Genomic DNA, 20166 nt, shown 5'->3' with positions numbered 1-20166 from the left:
TGTGCATCAGTACCTCTTCCACCTTATTCTTTGAGACATGGTCTCTGACTGAACCTGAAGCTCATAGACTCTTCCTGACTAGCTGGCCAGCAAGGCGTTCTGTTGTTGCCTACCCCGACCCAGCACTGGAATTACGGGTGTGTGCTACCACGCCTGGCTTTTTACGTCAGTGCTAGGGATTTGAACTCACATGTTTGTGCTTGTGCAGCCAGCATTTTACCTAGTGAGCCATCTTACCAACCTTTTTTTTTTTAAAAATACCCTTTGAGACAGGGTCTCACTCTGTAGTCCTGGCAAGTCTGGGACTCACTGTGTAGACCAGGAGTGCTCAGACTAACAGAGATCCACCTTTCTCTGCCTTCCAAGAGCTGGAATGAGAAGTGTGCACCCCCACACCTAGCCTCTTTCATTTATTTTAAATTTAATATTAAAATGAGCTGTGTGTCTACAGTTGAAGAAACTTCCAGAGAAGTCCTGTGTTGCCATGGTGATAGTCCCCATCACATCAACGGTGTTCCCCTTGCCCATCTGTTTTCTTGTTTGTTTTTGTTAGCACTGTTGCGGGGGCTAAAACTCAAACACTAAGAGAAGATAAGTCAGTAACATCACTGGCCAAAGTATGCTAAGTGTAAGACCATAGGGAGTGGTGAGGACTGAAGCTAACCGTTAAGCGATGGAGTGAGGATCCCATGAGTGAAGCAGCCTGGGTATGAGACCTGAGTGCCGTGATGAGGCCTGTGATGAGGCCTGTGATGAGCTGTTTTTATGGAAATAAAGTCTACATATGGCCAGACATTCCAGGTTTTTCAAGCCTGGGTTTTTATGTTAATTCTTCCCAGCTAATTTAGGCTACAAAAATCATAAGTCTGACAGAATGCAGTCTCAAGTATGTTTGCCCAGTCTATGGGCTGTCAGAGCCCTCATCTCAGAGTGTGGCTTCTAGCTAGTACATCACCGGCATCTCTCTTTATCAGGGCTCCTATGGTGTGGTCAAGCTGGCCTACAATGAAAATGACAATACTTACTACGTGAGTATCCCCATCCAGACGAAAGCTTCTTTCCTGGCAGCCAGCCCCGAGCAGTGTGGGCACTTGTTCTCCTGTCCTACTCTTAGGTCATTTAGAAGGAAGCAATGTCCCATTTTACAGATGTCCTAGTGAGTGTTTTTCGTACCCTTGCTCTGAGCTGCCCTTCCTGCCCCTTCCATATCCCCCAAAGAAGACAATAGATACGAATAATGCCCTTCCTTGTAGCTGAGGCTTTGGAGTCAGCCCAGTATAGGTTCAAACCCTGGTTGTGACATGTATGAGAAGCATGACTTTGGGCAAGCAGCCATCATACCCTTCCTTGGCCCCACTGGTCTGGCCCATTTGTCTGACTCAGTGGCAGTGAGCTTAGGGGTTCCCAGCTGGGTCTACTGACCAGGAAACTCGGAAGTCCTTCAGGGTTGGCCCTGGCACGACTCCCGGAGGTTTGTCTTCACATAGCCCAGGACCAGCTAGCTCCTGCTGGTGATGAGGCTCTCCCTGCTTTGTCCTGAGGCAACAAGGGACTGGGAGCTCAGTGAGAGGCTTGGAGAGAAGAGAGCCTACTCATCTTCTTCCCTTCCACCTTTAACTGGATTTGGGGGTCTGTCCTTCTGCAGGCAATGAAAGTGCTGTCCAAAAAGAAGCTGATCCGGCAGGCTGGTTTTCCACGTGAGTGTTGGGGGCCTTTGTTCTAAGGTGTGGGCACTCCGTCAGGATGGGAGAGTGCCAGGTGAATGGGATATTCCGCAGAGAGACCCTGGGGAGACATCGCATTCCACACAGGGCTTCCGCTGAGAGCAGTGCTGAGCTGCTTGCTGTGGGTCCTAATTTGTTTTTACTTAAAAGTTTTAAAAGCTGAGTTTGAGGGCTGGAGAGATGGCTCAGCAGTAAAGGCACTTGCCACCAAGCCTGATGACCTGAATTTGATTCCCAGGGCCCACAGGGGAGGAGAGAACTGACTCCTACAAGTTGTCCTCTGTCCTCCACGTTCATTCTGGGGCATATACATGCCAGAATAAATAAACAATTAAGAAGCTGAACATGGAGTTACCATATGTCTGTTCCTTTTCCTGGTGTCCTGATAAAGCACTAACAAAACCAATTTAAGGATGAAATGGTTTACTTGGCTGGTGTTTGGGACTTCAGAGGCAGGAGCCCGAGGCAACTGATTACACTGTATCCACAGTCGGGAGCAGAGAGGAATGAACTCAAATGTTTAGCGGCCTTTCTCCCCTTCCATGCTCCAAGATCCCCAGCCAGGGAATGGTGCCACCTCCGGTGGGCAAGGCTTCCCACCTCAATTAGTGCCACCAAAATAACCCTCCAGAAGCTGTCTCTCAGGTGATTGAAGATTCTTTCTACCTATCAATCAGTATGCCTTAGGACACAGCAGCTTCTCTCTAGTGTCCAAGAGAATGAAAAATACACAAAGCTTGCTTGTGCGTGTGGCTAGCAGCACTATTCACAGTATCTGCTGAGTGAAAAGAACTCTAGTGGCCTTGCACAGATGAGTAAGATGCGTGTGCAAATGGTGTATTAGCATGCAGCCACCAATAGTCGTTTTGCTATTATGTGGGTGAAAGCATGCTAAGTGAAAGAGACCAGACACAAAAAGTCACTTACTATATAATGCCATTGATATAAAGTATCAAGAATAGGCAGATCCATGAGAAAGAAGCAGGTCAGTGGGGGCAAGAATCAGACTTTTGGAAAGAGCAACAAAAATGTTCTGCATTCACCCAGTGGTGATGGTACTAAAAATACTAAAAACTACTAAAAGAATCAGCATGCATGGGGCACATGCCTGTTACCCTAGCACTCAGGAAGTGGAAGATCGATCAGGGATACAAGGCCAGCCACAGCTATGAGACCCTCTTCCATAAAACCACGCATATGAGAAAGAAGAATAATTAAAAACAAAAAACCAATGAGCCATTAAAACACATTTTAAATGTTGAATATTTTTTAATAATTAAATATGTGGCATGGCATGATAGTGCACTTCTTTAATCCCAGCACTTGGCAGGCAGAAGCAGGAGGGTCTGTGAGTTGAAGGCTAGCCTATTTATATATAGTAAGATAGCAAGACTTGCCTCAAAGATTAAAAGTAAAATGATATGGGGGGATGTTGGGGAGATAGCTTAGTGGATAAAATGCTCAGGATGTAAATGTGAAAGTAGAGTTTGGGTCCTTGGAACCCACTTAAAAGCTGGGCTGTAGGTGGGCGTGGTGCCTTCCTGTAATCCCAGCCACACCTGGCCCTCACTTTTATTTTTGAGAGCAGGTCTCACTGTAACCTGGGCTAGCCTCAGACTTTTGATCCTCCTGCTCAGCCTCCTGAGGGCTTACAGTGTGCTGCTGCTCCGGCCTCCCAGGGTCACTTTCCAGGCCGAGGCGTTTGTCTGCTCCTTCCCCTGCACTCCCTTCTCAACAGCTGCATCTGACCATTTTTATTGCTCAGATTTGGTCATGGCTGTGTTCTGTTCTGCTGATCACACTTACAAACTTCCTCACACAGGATGAGTCTTATAACGGTTTTGACTGTTGGTCCTCACATGCTTTCAGCATTTCTGCTGAGTAACACTCCATCCTGGCACAATCGTCTCACTTTTCTCTCACTGACTCTCTCTCTTTTTTTTTTTTTTTTTTTTGTTTCATCTCCCTGGCTTTCTGTACCATTTCTGTGCATTGAGGAGAGAAATAATATTTGTGTCTATTTTTATCCAGTGGAAAAACTGAGCTCCAAAGAGGAAAAGTGATTTACACGATGGTTTTTGTTATTTATTTATTTATTTATTTTTATTTACTTATTTATTTTGGTTTGGGGTTTTTTGCTTTTTTGCTTTTGGTTTTTTTGAGACGGGGTTTCCCTGTGTAGCTTTGGCTGTTCTGGACTTGCTTTGTAGATCAGGCTGTCCTCAAACTCAGAGAGATCCCCCTGCCTCTGCCTCCCCGAGTGCTGGGATTACAGGTGCTCACCACCACACCTCACACCTGGCTTTTGTTTTTGTGTTTTGAGGCAGCATCTCTTGTAACTCAGACTGGCCTTGTACTCACTGAGTAGTCAAGGATGGCCTTGAACTTCTGATCTTCTTGCCTCTACCTCGCAAGTCCTAAAGTTTCGGGGGTGCATCACCATACCCTGTTTTATGCAGTGCTGGGATCCATCCTAGGACTTTGAGCTTGCTAGGCAAGTGCTCTACCTGCTGAGCTGCACCTCAACCACTTCTCTGTGGTGTTGAAATAGCTGAGCCAGACCAGTTTCCTCAGTAAGTCTCTGTCACTGGGTGGGGGGGGGGGGTACATGTGACAGGAAAAGGGGATTGACAGGGTGACTAGGAGGCCCGTAGCAGGGGAAGTGTGAAGAGAAGGCTGCATGAAGCCACAGCCTCCCCCCCCACACTTATCCCGTTAGCAGCTGCTCTCTGCAGAAGAAGGTCTCTGCCCTAACTCTGTGCTCCCTGCAGGCCGCCCCCCCACCCCGAGGCACTCGCCCAGCTCCAGGGGGCTGCATCCAGCCCAGGGGCCCCATCGAGCAGGTGTACCAGGAGATCGCCATCCTCAAGAAGCTGGACCACCCCAACGTGGTGAAGCTGGTGGAGGTGAGGGGGGACAGTGAGACTGAGGGTCTGTCTAGCCCTGGCTTTGTTAATACCTAAACACCTTATTGCTAGGATCCGTAGAGAGTCAAGTCACAGTAGACAGTTGCTTTGAGGCTGAGGAACTTGCTGCCTCACACACCCTCACACTATTGTTTCATGTCTCTGTTACTTCCTCAAGACTGCCCACTTTACAGATGCACAAGTTCAGGCTGAGAGCTCCGAGGCTTGCCCTTTATCTACTTCTTTCTCTTTGAAGCTGGCTATTTCTCTACCTACACGCAGGTAGTTGGAGCACAGAAGTAGCTACACATGCAAAGAAGTGAAGTCCTGTGAGACAGCTCAGTGGGCAAAGGCACTTGATGGCTCAGAATGAAAGCCTGATGATCTGAGTTCAATCCCCAGAGCCCACATGGAGGTGGAAGGGGAGAATAGCCCCACAGAGTTTCCTCTGGCCTCCACATATGCGCTGTGGTGGTACAAACACACACAAGATACCAACAACAATAATAACTTAAGCAAACCAAAACAATAGTGCTGGGTCGAAGTGGTGCGCACATCTTTAATCCCAGCACTCAGAAGGCAGAGGAAGTCAGATCTTTCTGAGTTTGAGGCTGGCCTAGTAGATATAATGAATTACAGGCAAGCCAGGACTACGTAGCAAGACCTTGTCTCAAATACAGACAAACAAACCAGTAAGAAAGCATGACTGTGCCCCAGCAAACCTTCATGTGTAAACACTGGAGGAGCTGGAGTCAGCCCATACTATATTTAGCCAACCTTTGCTTCAGCTTACCAGTTCTCATGTTTTTTTGTCTGAAGATGACTTGATGTGCTTAAAAATTCTGGAAAACTTGTGTTAGCTTTTTAGTCATTGTAACAAATACCTAAGAAAACAACAGGAAGAAAGAATGATTTCAGCTCAAGGCTGTTTTCGGATCATGTTCAGTTGGTTTCATTATGTTGAGCCTGAGGCAAAGCAGAACTGTGGTAGCCAGGAAGAGGGTGTGGTGTGGACTACGATGCATGCCTGCATGTGTGTGCGCGCGTGTGTGTACAAGCATGTGTGTCTTGTGTCTGTGTGTCCCCCTGTGTGTATGTGTGTTTGTGCTTCTCTGTGTCTTGTGTGTGTCTGTGTGTCTCTGTGTGTCCCTCTGTGTGTCTGTGTGTGTTTGTCTTGTGTGTGTGTGTGTGTGTGTGTGTGTGTGTGTGTGTGTGTGTGTGTAGTTCTACCACTACCCAGAACAGGAGAGCAGCTGGGGCCTGGGCCTTCCACACATGAGCCTGTAGGGGACACATTGTTTTAACCTCAGCAGAGCTCAGTGTGCTGCTGTTCACACTGGCTACTTTTACTCCTACGAATCTCATTAAATTAAGCCAGAGCTAGACCTGGTGGTGCACGCCTGCAATCCTAGTGCTGGAGGTGGAAACAAGAAAAGCAGAAGGCCAGGTCAGCCCAGGTTACAAGCAGCCTGGTCTCCAAAAACAGACAGACAGACAAAGCCCCAAGTCAGAACCATAAATTGGCAAAATTTTAAATTATCAACTAATCGAAAAACACATACTGTACATGACTAGGAATAGTACATTTTTCTGCAGAGTAACTATTTTGCGTGTGTGAGTGCACGAGTGTATTTACGTAGGTGAATGTGTTTGTGTGCGCAAGCATGAGAACAGGAGTCAGTCTTAGGTGCCATTCCTCAGGGATGCCATCCTGTTGTTGAGACTGACCTGGAGTTCACCAACTAGGCTAGGCTGTCTGGCCAGCAATCCCCAGGGGCCACTGCCCCTCCTCAGCCCTGGGGTTATAAGCGTGTGCCACCATGTGTCACTGTTTTAGAAACGATTTTCTGTTGCTTGCCGATGCCGGAGCCGTCACGTCTGGAACTGGCGTGCAGGTGGTTGTGAGCTGTATGTGGGTGCTGAACTCCACTATGTGCTCCCATACCTGGAGACAGGGTTTCTCTGTGTAGCCCTGGCTGTCCTGGACTCACTTTGTAGACCAGGCTGGCCTCAAACTCACAGAGATGCCCCTGCCTCTGTCTCCTGAGTGCTGGGATTAAAGGCATGTGCCACTACTGCCTGGTTCAGGTATACGCTCTTCACCCCTGAGCGGTGTCTCTAGCCCTTACCAGCTCTTTTACATGGACTCTGGGGCCTGGACTGAAGTCCTTGTGTTTTTAAGGCAAGCAGTTCACTGACTGAGGCATCTATGCCTATCGCAGAATAACTGTTCCCTGTAAAAAAAAAAAAAAAAAAAAAAAAAGAAAAGGATGTATTTTTATGTTTGCTGCTGCTGTTGTTCTTGCTCTTCCTCTTTGTTAACTTTTGGCTTACTGAAAGGCATCTGGTTTCTATCTGCTTTGGCCTTCATCCTGCTGTGACACTGTTTTGTGCCTTCTCAGCACTGGAGACAATTAGAGAAAGAGTGGGAAAAGCCAGTATTGTCTTGGTCTTAAAGTGAAAATAGTTTTCATCTGGTAGAGCCCCCGAAGGTGATTTGGGGATTTCTGGGAGGTTCAGACGATCTGAAGCACCTCTGGTCAGGGTTGTCACCGACTGGTAAAGGACTTGTTAGCTATCTGACTTTGTGGAGAAGGTAATCTCTGCAGTGGCCCTTGCTGTGTCCTGGCTATCAGAGACAATAGAGAGGACATTGCAGGGGAAGGAGCAGAGTGTGGAAGGGCCCAGAGCCTCTAGTTTTTGGGAACATGCCCTTGCCTTTGAGAGATGGGAGGCTATTGCCACTCCTTGCCTGAGGGCCTGTGGGCACAGAACTCTAGGTGGCTCCTGGGTCTAACTTGTCCTCAGGGGAGGGCTCAAGGTTCCAGATGGACTGCTCAGCTCTGCCTGCAGTCTCGTGCATCTGGGTGGCTGGGGAAGGTAGGTGATGTGGAAGAGACAGGAGGCCTAGTCTAGCTGGGGTCCTGCCATGTCTCTTCCTGAGAGAGAGCTGCTATAAGCTGTTACTCTCTGTCCTGATTTCATGCTCTGTTCCTGATCTCAATTCCTGATGCTGGAGTTGCCCATTTTAGCAGAAGCCCAGGGAACAGTCTGAAAGTAGCACTGGATCCTAGTGGGATCTTTTCTCCCCAATATCCCGTGCATCTGATCTTTCCGCCCAACTCAGCGAGATTGCACAGCCATTCTGTTTGTTTACATATCAGTGTTTCTTCGGTACCTACTATGTGTCCAGTCAGTATTGAACATCACCAAGACAATCAAAGTGGACAAGCTTGGGACCTGCCCATTAGAGAGTGGCAAGAGCAGGCATGGAGAAATGTCCTGGTAGGGTTGGGAAGAGTGGATCTATTTTATTTTTTTATATAATTTATTTAATTTTTAGTGCGTTAGTGTGAAGGTGGCAGATCCCTTGGAATTGGCGTTACAAACAGTTGTAAGCTGTCATGTGGGTGCTGGGAATTGAACCCAGGTCCTTTGGAAGAGCAGACAGTACTCTTAACCACTGAGCCATCTCTCCAGCCCCGGGTCCACTCCCCCCCCCCCCGCCTGAGATAGGGTTTAATTGTGTAGCCTTGCCTGTCCTGAACTCGCTTTGCAGGCCAGGCTAGCCTTGAACTCACAGAGATCTGCCTACCTCTGCCTCCCTGAGAGCTGGGATTAAGGGTGTACTTCACCATGTCTGGCTGGGGTCCACTTCTTGAGTTCCAGTAGGGTTTAATTTTTATCCTGAAGCACAGGGCATGTCTCCTAGGAGATGGGCTGGACTGTCACTGAGGTGTGGGACATTTCTGGGGAGGGTTTCCTCTTCCCTGTTCTTCTCTTAAGGGTGTTGCAGCCCTCAAGAACAGGACAGAGTGTGACAGGCTATCACACTCTGGGATTGTCTGTCTTCTGTCTTGACTAGGAAAAAGGGTGGGAAGTGCACCGCCCTGTGGCCACACACCATCACATACACCTGCTTCCTCTTATACTTGTTCTTTCTCTTCTTGCTCCTGTCCCTGGGCGGCTGTGCCATCAGGTCCTGGATGACCCCAACGAGGACCATCTGTACATGGGTAAGATTGCTTTCCTCCATCCATACTGAGGAAGCTGTATGTGCCAGGGCCCAGGTGTCCTCTCTGGATAGCTGTGCCTCTGGAAACAGCAAGGACAGGTTCTTCTTTCCTGGTCTAGCTGGGCCCCATGGGAACCCACATACCTGGTTTAAAGCATGGCATGGGAGGGAGTTCTTGCTGGTACTTTAACATATACATCTCCTATGTGTTCACTTGCAGATCTTTATTGAGAACCTACTGTATATTCAGAACTGTTCTAGGCACTGAGGATAGCATGATAAGAAAGAGGAGAACTTACAGCTGCTCTCCCAGACAGGAAAGACAGTGTCGATTATTAAATAAGCAAGAAATGTAGATATTTTAAGGGTAAGTAATTAGGGTGATGTCAGGAAGAGTGGACAGACCACTTCACATAGGAGATGACCATTCAACTCCTGAGTGTCAAGGATTTGGCCATATTACATCTGGGGAAGGACATCTATCTAGGCAGAGGGAAGAACAGGCAGAAAGGCCCCAAGGCTTTAAGAACATACAAAATAAAACAAAAAGTTGGTGCTAGATAAGTAGGAAGAGGAGTCAGGGGTAAGAACGGTGAGTTTGAGAAGCCATGATGGGGACTTTTGAGCCTGGTGGAACACTCCAAGATGTGGGTACTACTTATAGACAGAAGTTGAGGTGTGTCGTCAGGAATGGTGGCATATACCTTTAATTCTGGCACTCAGGAGGCAGAGGCAGAAGGATCTATCTCTTTGAGTTCGAAACCAGCCTGGTCTACATAGCAAGTTTCAGGCCAGCCAGAGGCTACATAGTGAGACCTATCTCAAAAAGGAAGGGGGGAAATTAGGAACTCAAGTCAATTTAAAAAAAAAAAAAAAAAAACATGAGGGACCCAGGGGCAGTGGTGCACACCTGTAATTATACCACTCAGGAGAAAGAGGCAGGTAGATCTCTGCGTGTTTGAGGCCGGCCTGGTCTACAAAGCGAGTCCAGGACAGCCAGGGCTGTACAGGGAAACCCTCTCTCAGAAAAAGAAAGGAGAAAACATGAGGGAATATAACTCAGTGGTATTGTGCTTGCCTCAGGTATGCAAGGTCTGGGTTCAGTCCCCAGCATTGTACGTGCATGTGTGTGTGTGTGTGTGTGTTCATTCATTTGTTCCTGAGCCTCAAACCCAGGGCCTGATGAATGCTAGGCAAGTACTATGTCATTTATCTCTATCCTAAGCCCTCCTTTTACTTTTTTGAGACAGGAGCTCACTGAGTTGGCCGGGCTAGCCTTGAACTCACTTTGTAGCCTAGGTTTTGAATTTGTAGTCCGCCTGCCTCAGCCTCCTAAATAGCGGGGATTATAGGCCTGCACCACTTGGTACAGCTTTCCTTGGCTACTTTGAATACTAGAAATAAAGTCCAGGTTAGGTCCTGAGGATACCGGGAGGGCTTTGCCTCCTAAGTGGAACTTAGTATCACTGAGCAGCTTTGGTTCTGTAGACCGAGTGTGTGTGTCTCAGCCCTCCCTGGAGGTGGGTGGATGAGAGGGAGATGGCTTTACAGTGTCCCAACATGACAGTTTTCCCTCTTTGTCTTCCCCACAGTGTTTGAACTGGTCAACCAAGGGTGAGTGTTTGACTCCCAGGAGCAATGTCAGCCTTCTTCACTTAAAAGCTGAGCAGGGGTGGGAATGGAGAGGTTGGGGGTGGGGAGGGTGGCCAGGCCCTGAGGGAGAGAGTGGGTCAGGGCTAGCTGGATCTGGATTACATGGTTGTGCCACTGTCTGTCGCCCTTCCAGGCCTGTGATGGAAGTGCCCACCCTCAAGCCACTGTCTGAAGACCAGGCCCGGTTCTACTTCCAGGATCTGATCAAAGGCATTGAGTACCGTAAGCCACGTGGTGGGAAGCTGCTCCTCTGAGTACTCAGTGTCACAGCCCACTGGTGGAAAGGGAAGGGATCTCAGTTCCTGGCTGTAGCACAACAAGTGGGCAGGGACACAGGACTATGTGTCTGCAGAGCCTTCCACAGCCCAGGGAATTGCCTGGGGCTGCCCCTTCCCCCTGCTACAGAGAAAAACTGAAAAACAGTGGGGGAGTGAACTTTTGTAGAAGCCGGCACATATGTGCTCATTCGTGTGGAGGCCAGAGGACAACCTCAGTGCTTTCCTTAGGAGCACTCTGCCTTGTTTCAACATTTCAGTTTATTTTTATGATGAGAACAACCCTTCCTATTAGTATATGGTGATAGACTATAGAGAAAGAACTTTTTTTTTTTTGAGACAGCATCCTTCATTGGCCTGGAGCTCACCAAGCAGTCCAAGATGGCCAGTAAGGCTACATGACCCATTCATCTCTACTTCCCTATCACTGGAATTTCAAGGGCACACCACTATGCTCAGCTTTTATTTTATTTTTTTCTCCAAATGGGTCTGGGGACCAAACTCAGATCCTTGTGCCCTCGAGCACTTCCCTGAGCCATCTCCCTAGCCCACTAGTGAGCTTTGAAAAGTTAGCACTTTCTGTGTAGACCAGGCACAGGGAGGCCTCTGTTTGCATAATCTTCTCTCCATGCAGCAGTCTGGAATGGGGATACTCTTAGCTCCTGGCATCCTCATCTGTGAGATAGCCTCTCACCAGGGCTGGGAGCAGCCTGTGGCCGACAGTGCTTCTGTTGGGCTCCTGTTGGCCATTGTGACTTTTACTCCTATCACAGGGGACAGTTGTGACTTTTTGTTTTGTTTTGTTGTTAGACAGGGTTTCTCTGTGTAGCCTTGACTATCCTGGAATTCACTTCGTAGACCAGGCTGGCCTCAAACTCACAGAGGTCTGCCTACCTCTGCCTTCCAAGTGCTGGGACTAAAGGTGTTCGCCACTGCCACCTGGCTTGGTTTTGACCTTGAATAGGGATAAATGTGCACCGTGTATCATAGAGTGAAGCCCTGAAGGATTGCTCTTTTGACATCACCACATTCATCATAACCCCAAGATTTGGCGCGTGGGATTTCCAGACCATAGTATTGACTGATGCTTGTGTCCACTGAGAGGCTAAGTCCCCAGTTCTGTGCTGTGGCTCTGCCTTAGGTTGGCTTGCTGGCCATAATGAGTGGTAGCTGTTGACAAATGAAACTGTTTTACTTTCACAAGTCTCAGTGTGCCTGTCTGGAAGCCTAACTCAACAAAAACTATTTATAGGCTGTGATAGGTGGTTAGAAATTGCTATAGACAGTTGGTGTTTTGCGAATGGGGTGAACGTCCTTAAACACACTTTCCCTTTATCTTCCAGAGCATGTTTGGGAAGGGCATTTGGGGCTCGGGAGATGAGGCCTCTGGAGCATGCTGGGCCACACAGCCAAGTGAAAATTCTCACAGGATTTTCCTGCCTCCTCTTCATCTAGTACACTACCAGAAGATCATCCACCGGGACATCAAACCTTCCAACCTCCTGGTGGGAGAAGACGGGCACATCAAGATAGCTGACTTCGGTGTGAGCAACGAGTTCAAGGGCAGTGACGCCTTGCTCTCTAACACTGTGGGCACGCCTGCCTTCATGGCACCCGAGTCACTCTCAGAGACCCGAAAGATCTTCTCCGGGAAGGTAGGTTTGGGTCTGCCGAGTTCTGCCTGGATCGGGGTTCCCTGGTTCTAAGTAGCAAAAATCCAACACAAGAGACACACAGTTTGCAAGCGCACTGTGACTAGGAACTGATGACTAGGAACAGCCAGATCCAGGAGCTCACACAAGGAGCAGTATCTTCCCAGCCTTGTCTCTCTTCTTTTGGACTGGTTTCCCTGAAACCAGTTAGCACCTCTTGGCTACTTTCCGCGAGGTAACCAACTTCAGTAGCTGGACTTTGCTCACTGAACAGAAACGGCAAAAACCACTATGGCTAGGAGAACTTGGGCTTTCATTGGCCAGTGTGTCATGTCCCAACCAATGAGGCTCGGAGACAGTTTGCTCCACCCCAAGGGTATGGAATGAGAAAAGGTGGTTTAGTCAGGGAGGGTGAACCTGGAAAAACGGGTATCCATTACACTGAACGTTTTTTCTTGCAGGCCCTGGACGTTTGGGCCATGGGTGTGACGCTGTACTGCTTTGTCTTTGGCCAGGTAAGAGGGCGCCATGTCTAACCTTCTGAGTGCTGGGTGTGGCTGGTCGCCTTGCAAAGAGACAGTTCTTATTTGGAAATCATATCTCCACAGCCGAATAAATAGATAAGACGTATGCTTTGTAATATACATATCTCTGATGATGTTCTCATCTGTACAGAATGGTCAAAAGAAACAGAAGAATCAACAGGGACTGTGGAGATTGGAGATACTTGATGAGTTTAGGGCAAGGACAACAAATATACCACCTTTCTCCACCCCTGAGCCAGAGACAGACATTACTAATCTATCACTGCATTCCTTGCAGCTTTGCTATGCACTGGTTTGATGTTCTCTTCATCAGTGTTCCTAGCTGCAAATGCCAAGGATAGAATGGAATTGGGAACCATAGTTTGGAAGGGCATTATTGATTTAGGGAGTATTTTTGTTTTGGGGTTTGTTTTATTCGTTTGTTTTGTTTTTTTCAAGACAGTTTCTCTGTGTAGCCATAGCTATACTTTGTAGACCTGGAACTCACTTTGTAGACCAGACTGGCCTCAAACTCACAGAGATCCACCTATCTCTGCCTCTCAAGTGCTGGGATTAAAGGCTTGTGCCACCATGCAAGGCACCTCTTTTAACTGTTAAGTTCAGTTTGATTCTCTGAGCAATAAAACCGTGGTTACGTCCCTTTTTGAGCTTGTTCTCCTGTGGAGGAAAGCTTAAGGATCTTGTTTCAAAGCCTCACATAGTAACACATACCTTTAATCCCAGTACTTTGAAAGCAGAGATAGATGGATCTCTGAGTTTTGAGGCCAGCCGGGTCTACAGACTTCCAGGACCACCATGCTAAACAGAGAAACTCTGTCTCGAAAAAGAGAAAGAGAGACAGAGAGAGAAAGAGAGAGGGAAAGGAAAAAGTTAATTTTGTTCCATGTAGAAGCAAGGAAGTTTTCTTTTTAAAATAACCTTTTCCTTAATATTTGTTTAGAAAATTTTTCCTGGGGTTAGTGAAATGGCCTAGAAGTTAGGAGCACTGGCTGCTCTTGCAAAGAACCCAGTTTGGTTCCCAACACCAAACATAGCTGCTCACAGTGGGCTGAAACCTGAGTTACAGAGTATCTCACTCCCTCTACTGGCCTCCAAGGGCGCTACAAGCAAGCTCTCATATCTATAAAATAAAAAGTATATCCTTAGAACCATTTTCAGTTCAACATAAAGTTGAGTGACTTCAGTAGTAAAAAGCCATACCCCTGCCACCTGGAATCTACTATTGTATTATAGTATCCATATATCTATTTATCATCACTCCTACCTTTCAGTGGCAATCCATCAGAGCCTTGTACATAACCATGCACCGTTTGTACCGTTGTGTTACACCGTAGCCCAATACTTACATTTCACAACCCCTAAGAGGAGAGACCGAACCAGTTTGACTTTTCATGTGCCAGGGACTTCCCGAGAAAGCCAGCCAGGAAGCCCTGAGCTGGTAGAGTGGAGGCCCCAGTGGAAAGGCGTTATCAGTAAGTGACTGTAATGTCAGGGCTAGAAGCCCAGCTAGGGGGTGATGAAGTAGGCCCATCTGCTCTGCAGGGGAGGCCACTCATGGGTAGCTTTGGTCAGACATGACGGGAGAGAACAAGCCATGCAGGTGATGATGGGAAGATCGTGGCAGGTAAAGGGCACCATGGACTGACTGTCAGTCACAAAGTCTCCTTTGGCTCCTGCTCAGGCTAAACCCCGGCTCGCGTGCACGCACGCGCGCGTACACACACACACACACACACACACACACACACAGGTGTGCCCTATGCTCAGCTTCCAGTGGCTCTCTGGTAGGTGGGTATTTGCTTCTGTGTCGGGAGGAGACTGAGGGCAGCAACAAAGCAGGTCAGTAGTATGGTTGATGAGCATGGAGGCCAGCTAGACATTCCTGCCCTCCACTGATGGGGGTGAAGTGAAGAGAATGGTTCCTGCTTCCTCCCCAGCCTGGGCCACCGCTGTGGTCTCTGAGAAACGGCACAGCTCAGATGGCCTCTGAAGGGTACAGGTGGCAGCCACTGACTACCACACTCTCCGGCCTCTCCACAGTGCCCTTTCATGGATGAGCGAATCATGTGTTTACACAGTAAGATCAAGAGTCAGGCCCTGGAGTTTCCAGACCAGTGAGTAATGCCTGTCTGTCCGCCGTCACCTCCTTCTGATTCCTTAGCAGTCAAGTTCCTGAGTTTTCTGTGGCCTACCCATGACGTGTCTCCACCCCCCAGGCCCGATATAGCCGAAGACTTGAAAGATCTGATCACCCGCATGTTGGACAAGAATCCAGAGTCCAGGATTGTGGTGCCCGAAATCAAGGTACTTGGCTGCTGCTAAGAGGGCTAGTACTCAAGGTCTTGGAGTTTGCTTGGAGATGTTTGGCTCAGCCCTACCCACAGCACCGCACCCTCTTGGCACCACAGCCTCCCCATGTCCTGGAGCCTCTGGGCTGCTGGGGACTGCTGAGGGCAGGGAATTGTTGATGGCTGTGTCCACTGTGATGTGGGACTCACCCCCTGGGCTGCCTGCGCTTGCTCCCATTAGCTTGTGCTGGTGGTGTCATCCTTCGGAGGGTGATCTGGGGCCTCCGTATGCCCCACACTCTGGGCTGCTGAACTTCAAGTCCTTTCTTTGGCTTTGTCAAATTGAGGAAGTGCAGAGAGAGTGGGGGGAAGTTAGCAGGCATTTCAGCCTCTCCCTGCTGACCTCTACCCTGGAGTAGAAAGTGCTTTCAGCAGAGACCTTGCCCATCACCCTCCATGCCCCTGCCAATGCTAAGTATACACATCTGACCCTTAAAAAAAAAATCTTAAGATGGGGCTGGGGATGTTGTTCAGTTGCTAAACAATGGACTGGTGTGATGAAGCCCTGCGTTTTCTCTCTCGCACCCTATAAATTGCACTCAGTGGGTGCATGCCTATACTCATAGCACAAGGGTTGAGGACAGAGGCAGTATCAGAAGTCCAAGGTCCTCCTTGGCTTTGTACTGAGTTAGAGGCCAGTCTGACTGTGTGAGACCATGTCTTTAGAAAGAGAGAAAGAGGGCTGAAGAGATGGCTCAGAGGTTAAGAGCACTGTCTGCTTCCAGAGGTCCTGAGTTCAATTTCCAGCACCCACACGGTGGCTCACAACTATCTATACTGGGATCTGATGCCCGTTTTTGGCATGCAAGTGTATATGCAGATAGGGCATTAAATAAATAAATAAATCTAAAAAAAGAAAGAAAGAAATCTGAGGCATGCTTCAGCATTTCTGAGGTTCCTGGCTCCCTTGAACTGGATGGATGTCTTTAAGAGGCTCCAAAAGTTAAAGATAAGGACTTGGACCCCAGAGAGGGGTCCTGGTTCCACTTCTGAGTGTGCCCTTCCATCTGACTCCACGTTTCTCCTTTCTCTGTGGACTGAGAAAACACGCTTTTTCAGAGCAGAGCCTCTGTTGTCAGGGTGAATTGTTGGGGTCTGGTGGGTGCTCCTGGGGCAACTTGGCAAAGCTGATGCCAAATTCCGGTTGTTCTTGTTGTAACCCGGGGCCAGATGGAGAACCGTCTCTGCACATTTCACAGCTCTGCAGCACCTCCCATTCTCCATCTCTGCTTTTTCTCATTTCCTCCCATCTCACTCACCCACCCTCTGCCTGGGTCACTAGCTCTCCTGCATGCCAGACTTCAGGCCCTGGTCTCTCCCTCCTGCATGCTCTCCTTGGCTCTGCTCACTGGCAGGGCCTTGTGGGAACCAGCGGCGCCTGTCCCTCACCCCTCCTGTCATTCGTTGAAGCTGCACCCTTGGGTCACGAGGCACGGGGCCGAGCCATTGCCATCCGAAGACGAGAACTGCACACTGGTCGAGGTGACCGAAGAGGAGGTCGAGAATTCAGTCAAACACATTCCCAGCCTCGCAACTGTGGTAAGGCGGAAAGGCCCATTGTCCGAGAGAGAGAACTGAGAGAGCCTGAGGCAGGCTAGCAGCGCAGGGCTGGACACAGGCCAGATGCCTGAGAAGCAAGCAGGTGTGGGATCAGAGTCAGGATCCTGTTGCAGGCGACTCCTGAATCAAAGCCACTCATTGGGCCAGGTAACCCCGGGGCTCCCATTCTGTCCCCTGCAGGCATCACACTGCTTTTCTAGAATCCCCTCTCTCAGAGCATGTTAGGGGAGAGGAGCCGGAAAGGTGAGGACAACCAGGCCAGAGTCAGCAATAGACCTGGAGCCTAAGCATCCAATGGGTGCTGGTCAAGTTTTCAGTCTCCAGAGCAACTTGCATGTCTGACATTGGCCATGTGGGAGGTGCTTAGGGCCTGGGCCTCCTACCCCACTGCAGAACGTTTTCTCCCAATCTTAAAATACAGAGTTGTGCTAGGGAGACCCTTGGCTCCTTGGCTCCTTTGTGTGGCCTTGAATCTTGGTCCTGGCTCTCTCTGAGAAAAGGAAGCTTGAAAGAGCAGTCTTCAAGCCTCAACTTCAAGACTGTAGGAGCTACCCCATTGCCAGCACCCTAGGAAGGTTCCCGGCTCCCGGAGGGAGATGGGAGGTCCTGGGGTTCAGGTTCCAAGCAACCATAGCCTTCTCAGAAGCCCAGGTTATGTTTGTCTGGCCCCCAGCCCCAGTCTCAGCAGACAAGCAGCCCCCCAGTTGCCACCACCCCCCGGCTCTGCAAAGCTAGCACCAGGCTCAAGGGTCCCTTTGGGAATCTGAGAGTTGGCTCCTGCGCCTTTTGCTTGCTGCTCTCTTGCTTACCCCACACTGTCTCTTGCCTCCTTCAGGACTTGAGCTCTAGGGCCGGGCACTCATCCATGTTTCTTCTTCCACCTGGGGCTCTGCATGACTGCCACTCGTGTAGACTCACCCACGCCCACTCACCTTTCCGAGTGCACTCTTCACCCACTCACCCATTCTGTGCCTATGGTGGGAGAGGAAGCTGGGTCCCACTCTGTGCCACTGTGTGTGGTTCTGTCCCCCTGAACTCTCTTGGGGGAAAGCATGTGGCCTGGGGGCTCTGTAATAGGTATTTTTCGCTGAGAAATGCGTCTTGAACCATTTGTAAGTGGTTCCTCAGGGAAGGGAACATCTGTAAGCCCAGCCCACATGTTCCCCGCCTTCCTTGGGAGGGCACACCAAGGGTTATGTCTGGTGCAGTAGAGGGGCTGCAGGCCATGTCCCTGGTGGAGGGACACGAGGCTCTAACATGGGTCAAAGGGGCCTTCCCTTTAGTGGATAAAGGGGCTAGAGAAAGGGCTCAGTGATCAAGAGCATTTACTGTTCTTCCGGAGGACCCGGTGTTGAGTCCCAGTACCCACAGCTCACTGTTGTCTGTAACTCCAGCTCTGAGGACATAAAACCTCTCCTGGCCCCTTCAGGCACTAGGCATGCAAGTGGTGCATACACATTCATGCAGGTAAAACAGTCAGCCACATAATAGAAACATTAGAAAAAGAGAACAGAAATGGAAGAACACAGAATGGCAGGGTGTAACCTCCTGAGAGGGAGCAAAGCAACAGGAAGCGGAGCAAGAAGAAACTTCCAGAAAGCCCCCATTGCTGAAGGCTAAGGGAGGGGCCTGCAGGGTGGAGATCGGGAAGAACTGGAGCAGGGAGGGGTGGCAAGTGCTGAAAAGGGTCCATGTGGAAGGTGTGAGGTCTAACCCTCTCTTATGTTCCTGTCATTCATCAAATAACAAATGCCTCGCACATGCCAGGCTTGAGATGGAAAACATGAGCTGGCACCAGTTCTTGAGGCTCCAACCTTGTGAAAAAGATGGACCCAGAAAGCAGCCTTCCCGTGGGATCAGAGACCAGAGAAGGGTGCAGGAGGGGAGGCTGACAGAAAAAGGAGCCAGGGAACAACACTTACCAAAGCTCAGAGGGGAGGGCCTGGTTCGTCCCCAAACCTACTGGCACTTTGCTGTGCTGGGATCTGTCAGTCGCTGGAAGAGCTACCCTGGGGATGTGTCTTTTATTCTCAAGTGGCTTTTCTTGCCTTTGACCGGTTAAAAGTAAACTATTTGTTGGCACGTGGGCCACGTACAGTGTGGTACAGTCATCTGCTGCTGAACTGTTTTCATCATATCCTAAGAAACCCCAGTTCCCCGTTCCTCCTCCCCATCATCGTCGTAGTGATGTCCGGGCTTCATTCCTCTAGTAACTGAAAAATCTACTGTACAAATGTGCCACCATTTTAAAATTTTCCAGATGATGTAATTTGAGTATTTCTACCTTTTTTTTAAGTCAATGCTTTTTGTTCTTTAGGTTTAACTATTTTTTAAAATCTAGTTATTTGCATATGCGTGTGTGATTGTATATGGCTTCACGATTGTGCACACATGGAGACCAGGCAGGGCATTGGACCTCTTGGAGCTGGAGTTAGAGGCATGGTTGGGGTGCCGCACAAGCCCAGCAACCTGAGTTCAGAGCCCCAGAGCCAATGTAAAAAGTCAGACTAATCTTAGCACACTCTCACTAGGAGATGTGAGACAGACAGGAGAATCATGTGGTAACTCCTTTGCCAGCTAGCCTGGGCTACACAACAGCGAGCAGCTAGAGACATTCTCAAATAAGGTGGAAGGAGAGGCCTAAAGGGGGTTGTCCCCCCGCCCCCTTCCCCCCTTGGGTGTATCCCCCCCCCCCCCCATTCTAATCTGAAAACTTTTAGAGGCTGGAAAGATGGCTTAGTAATTAAGAGCACTGGTTGTTCTTCTGGAAGACCTGGGTTCATTTCCCAGCACAATCATGACAGCTCACAATGGTCTGTTACTCCATTGCCCTCTTCTGGTCTGCAGACACCAGGCATGCGTGTGTACAGACATACATGCACATGAAAAAGAATAAAAACTAAAATAAAAACTTCTTAGCCAGGTATTGTAGCTCAGGCTTGTAATCCCAGTGCTCAGTAGGCAGAGACAGGCCTGATCTACAAAGCGAGTCCAGGACAGCCAAGGCTACACAGAGAAACCCTGTCTTGAAAAAAACAAAAAACAAAACAAAACTGGTCAGGGGCTGGTGAGATGGCTCGGTGATTAAGAAGACTTACTACTCTTACAGAGGACCCCAGCACCCACACGGCTATTCACAACTTCATTCCCATGAGGATGCCTTTTCTCATCTCCAGGCAGGTACACAATGCACATTCATATATGCAGGCAAGGCATTCATACACATAAAATGTTTTAAAATTTAAAAATTACACAGCTGGGTGCACACCTGTAATCCCAGCACTTAGGGAGGCAGAAGCAGGCAGATCTTTGTGAGTTTGAGGCCAGCCTGGTCTACAAGTGAGTCCAGGACAGCAAGGCTACACAGAGAAATTCTGTCACATGAAAAAAGAAACAAGAAAGAGAGAGAGAGAGAGAGAGAGAGAGAGAGAGAGAGAGAAAGAAAGAAAGAAAGAAAGAAAGAAAGAAAGAAAGAAAGAAAGAAAGAA

The 20166-nt window shown here is 48.9% G+C and overlaps 1 protein-coding gene across 1 annotated transcript in view; it reads left to right on the top strand.

Moving 5' to 3' along the window:
• The window catches only part of Camkk2 (calcium/calmodulin dependent protein kinase kinase 2), a 45797-nt gene that overhangs the window by 18369 nt on the left and 7262 nt on the right, over window positions 1–20166 (top strand). The window contains exons 5-15 of the mRNA XM_055605996.1: window positions 975–1028; window positions 1646–1702; window positions 4502–4630; window positions 8610–8646; window positions 10238–10259; window positions 10432–10520; window positions 12029–12228; window positions 12687–12740; window positions 14811–14884; window positions 14987–15074; window positions 16529–16657. Of these exons, the coding sequence (XP_055461971.1) occupies window positions 975–1028; window positions 1646–1702; window positions 4502–4630; window positions 8610–8646; window positions 10238–10259; window positions 10432–10520; window positions 12029–12228; window positions 12687–12740; window positions 14811–14884; window positions 14987–15074; window positions 16529–16657 (933 nt within the window). The remainder of the gene's footprint in view (window positions 1–974; window positions 1029–1645; window positions 1703–4501; window positions 4631–8609; window positions 8647–10237; window positions 10260–10431; window positions 10521–12028; window positions 12229–12686; window positions 12741–14810; window positions 14885–14986; window positions 15075–16528; window positions 16658–20166) is intronic.

This window comes from Psammomys obesus, unplaced genomic scaffold (genome assembly GCF_907164565.1).
Source record: "Psammomys obesus unplaced genomic scaffold, mPsaObe1.curated_primary_1811, whole genome shotgun sequence".
NCBI classification, from domain to species: Eukaryota; Metazoa; Chordata; class Mammalia; order Rodentia; family Muridae; genus Psammomys; species Psammomys obesus.
This window is presented reverse-complemented; position numbering and strand designations above follow the sequence as displayed.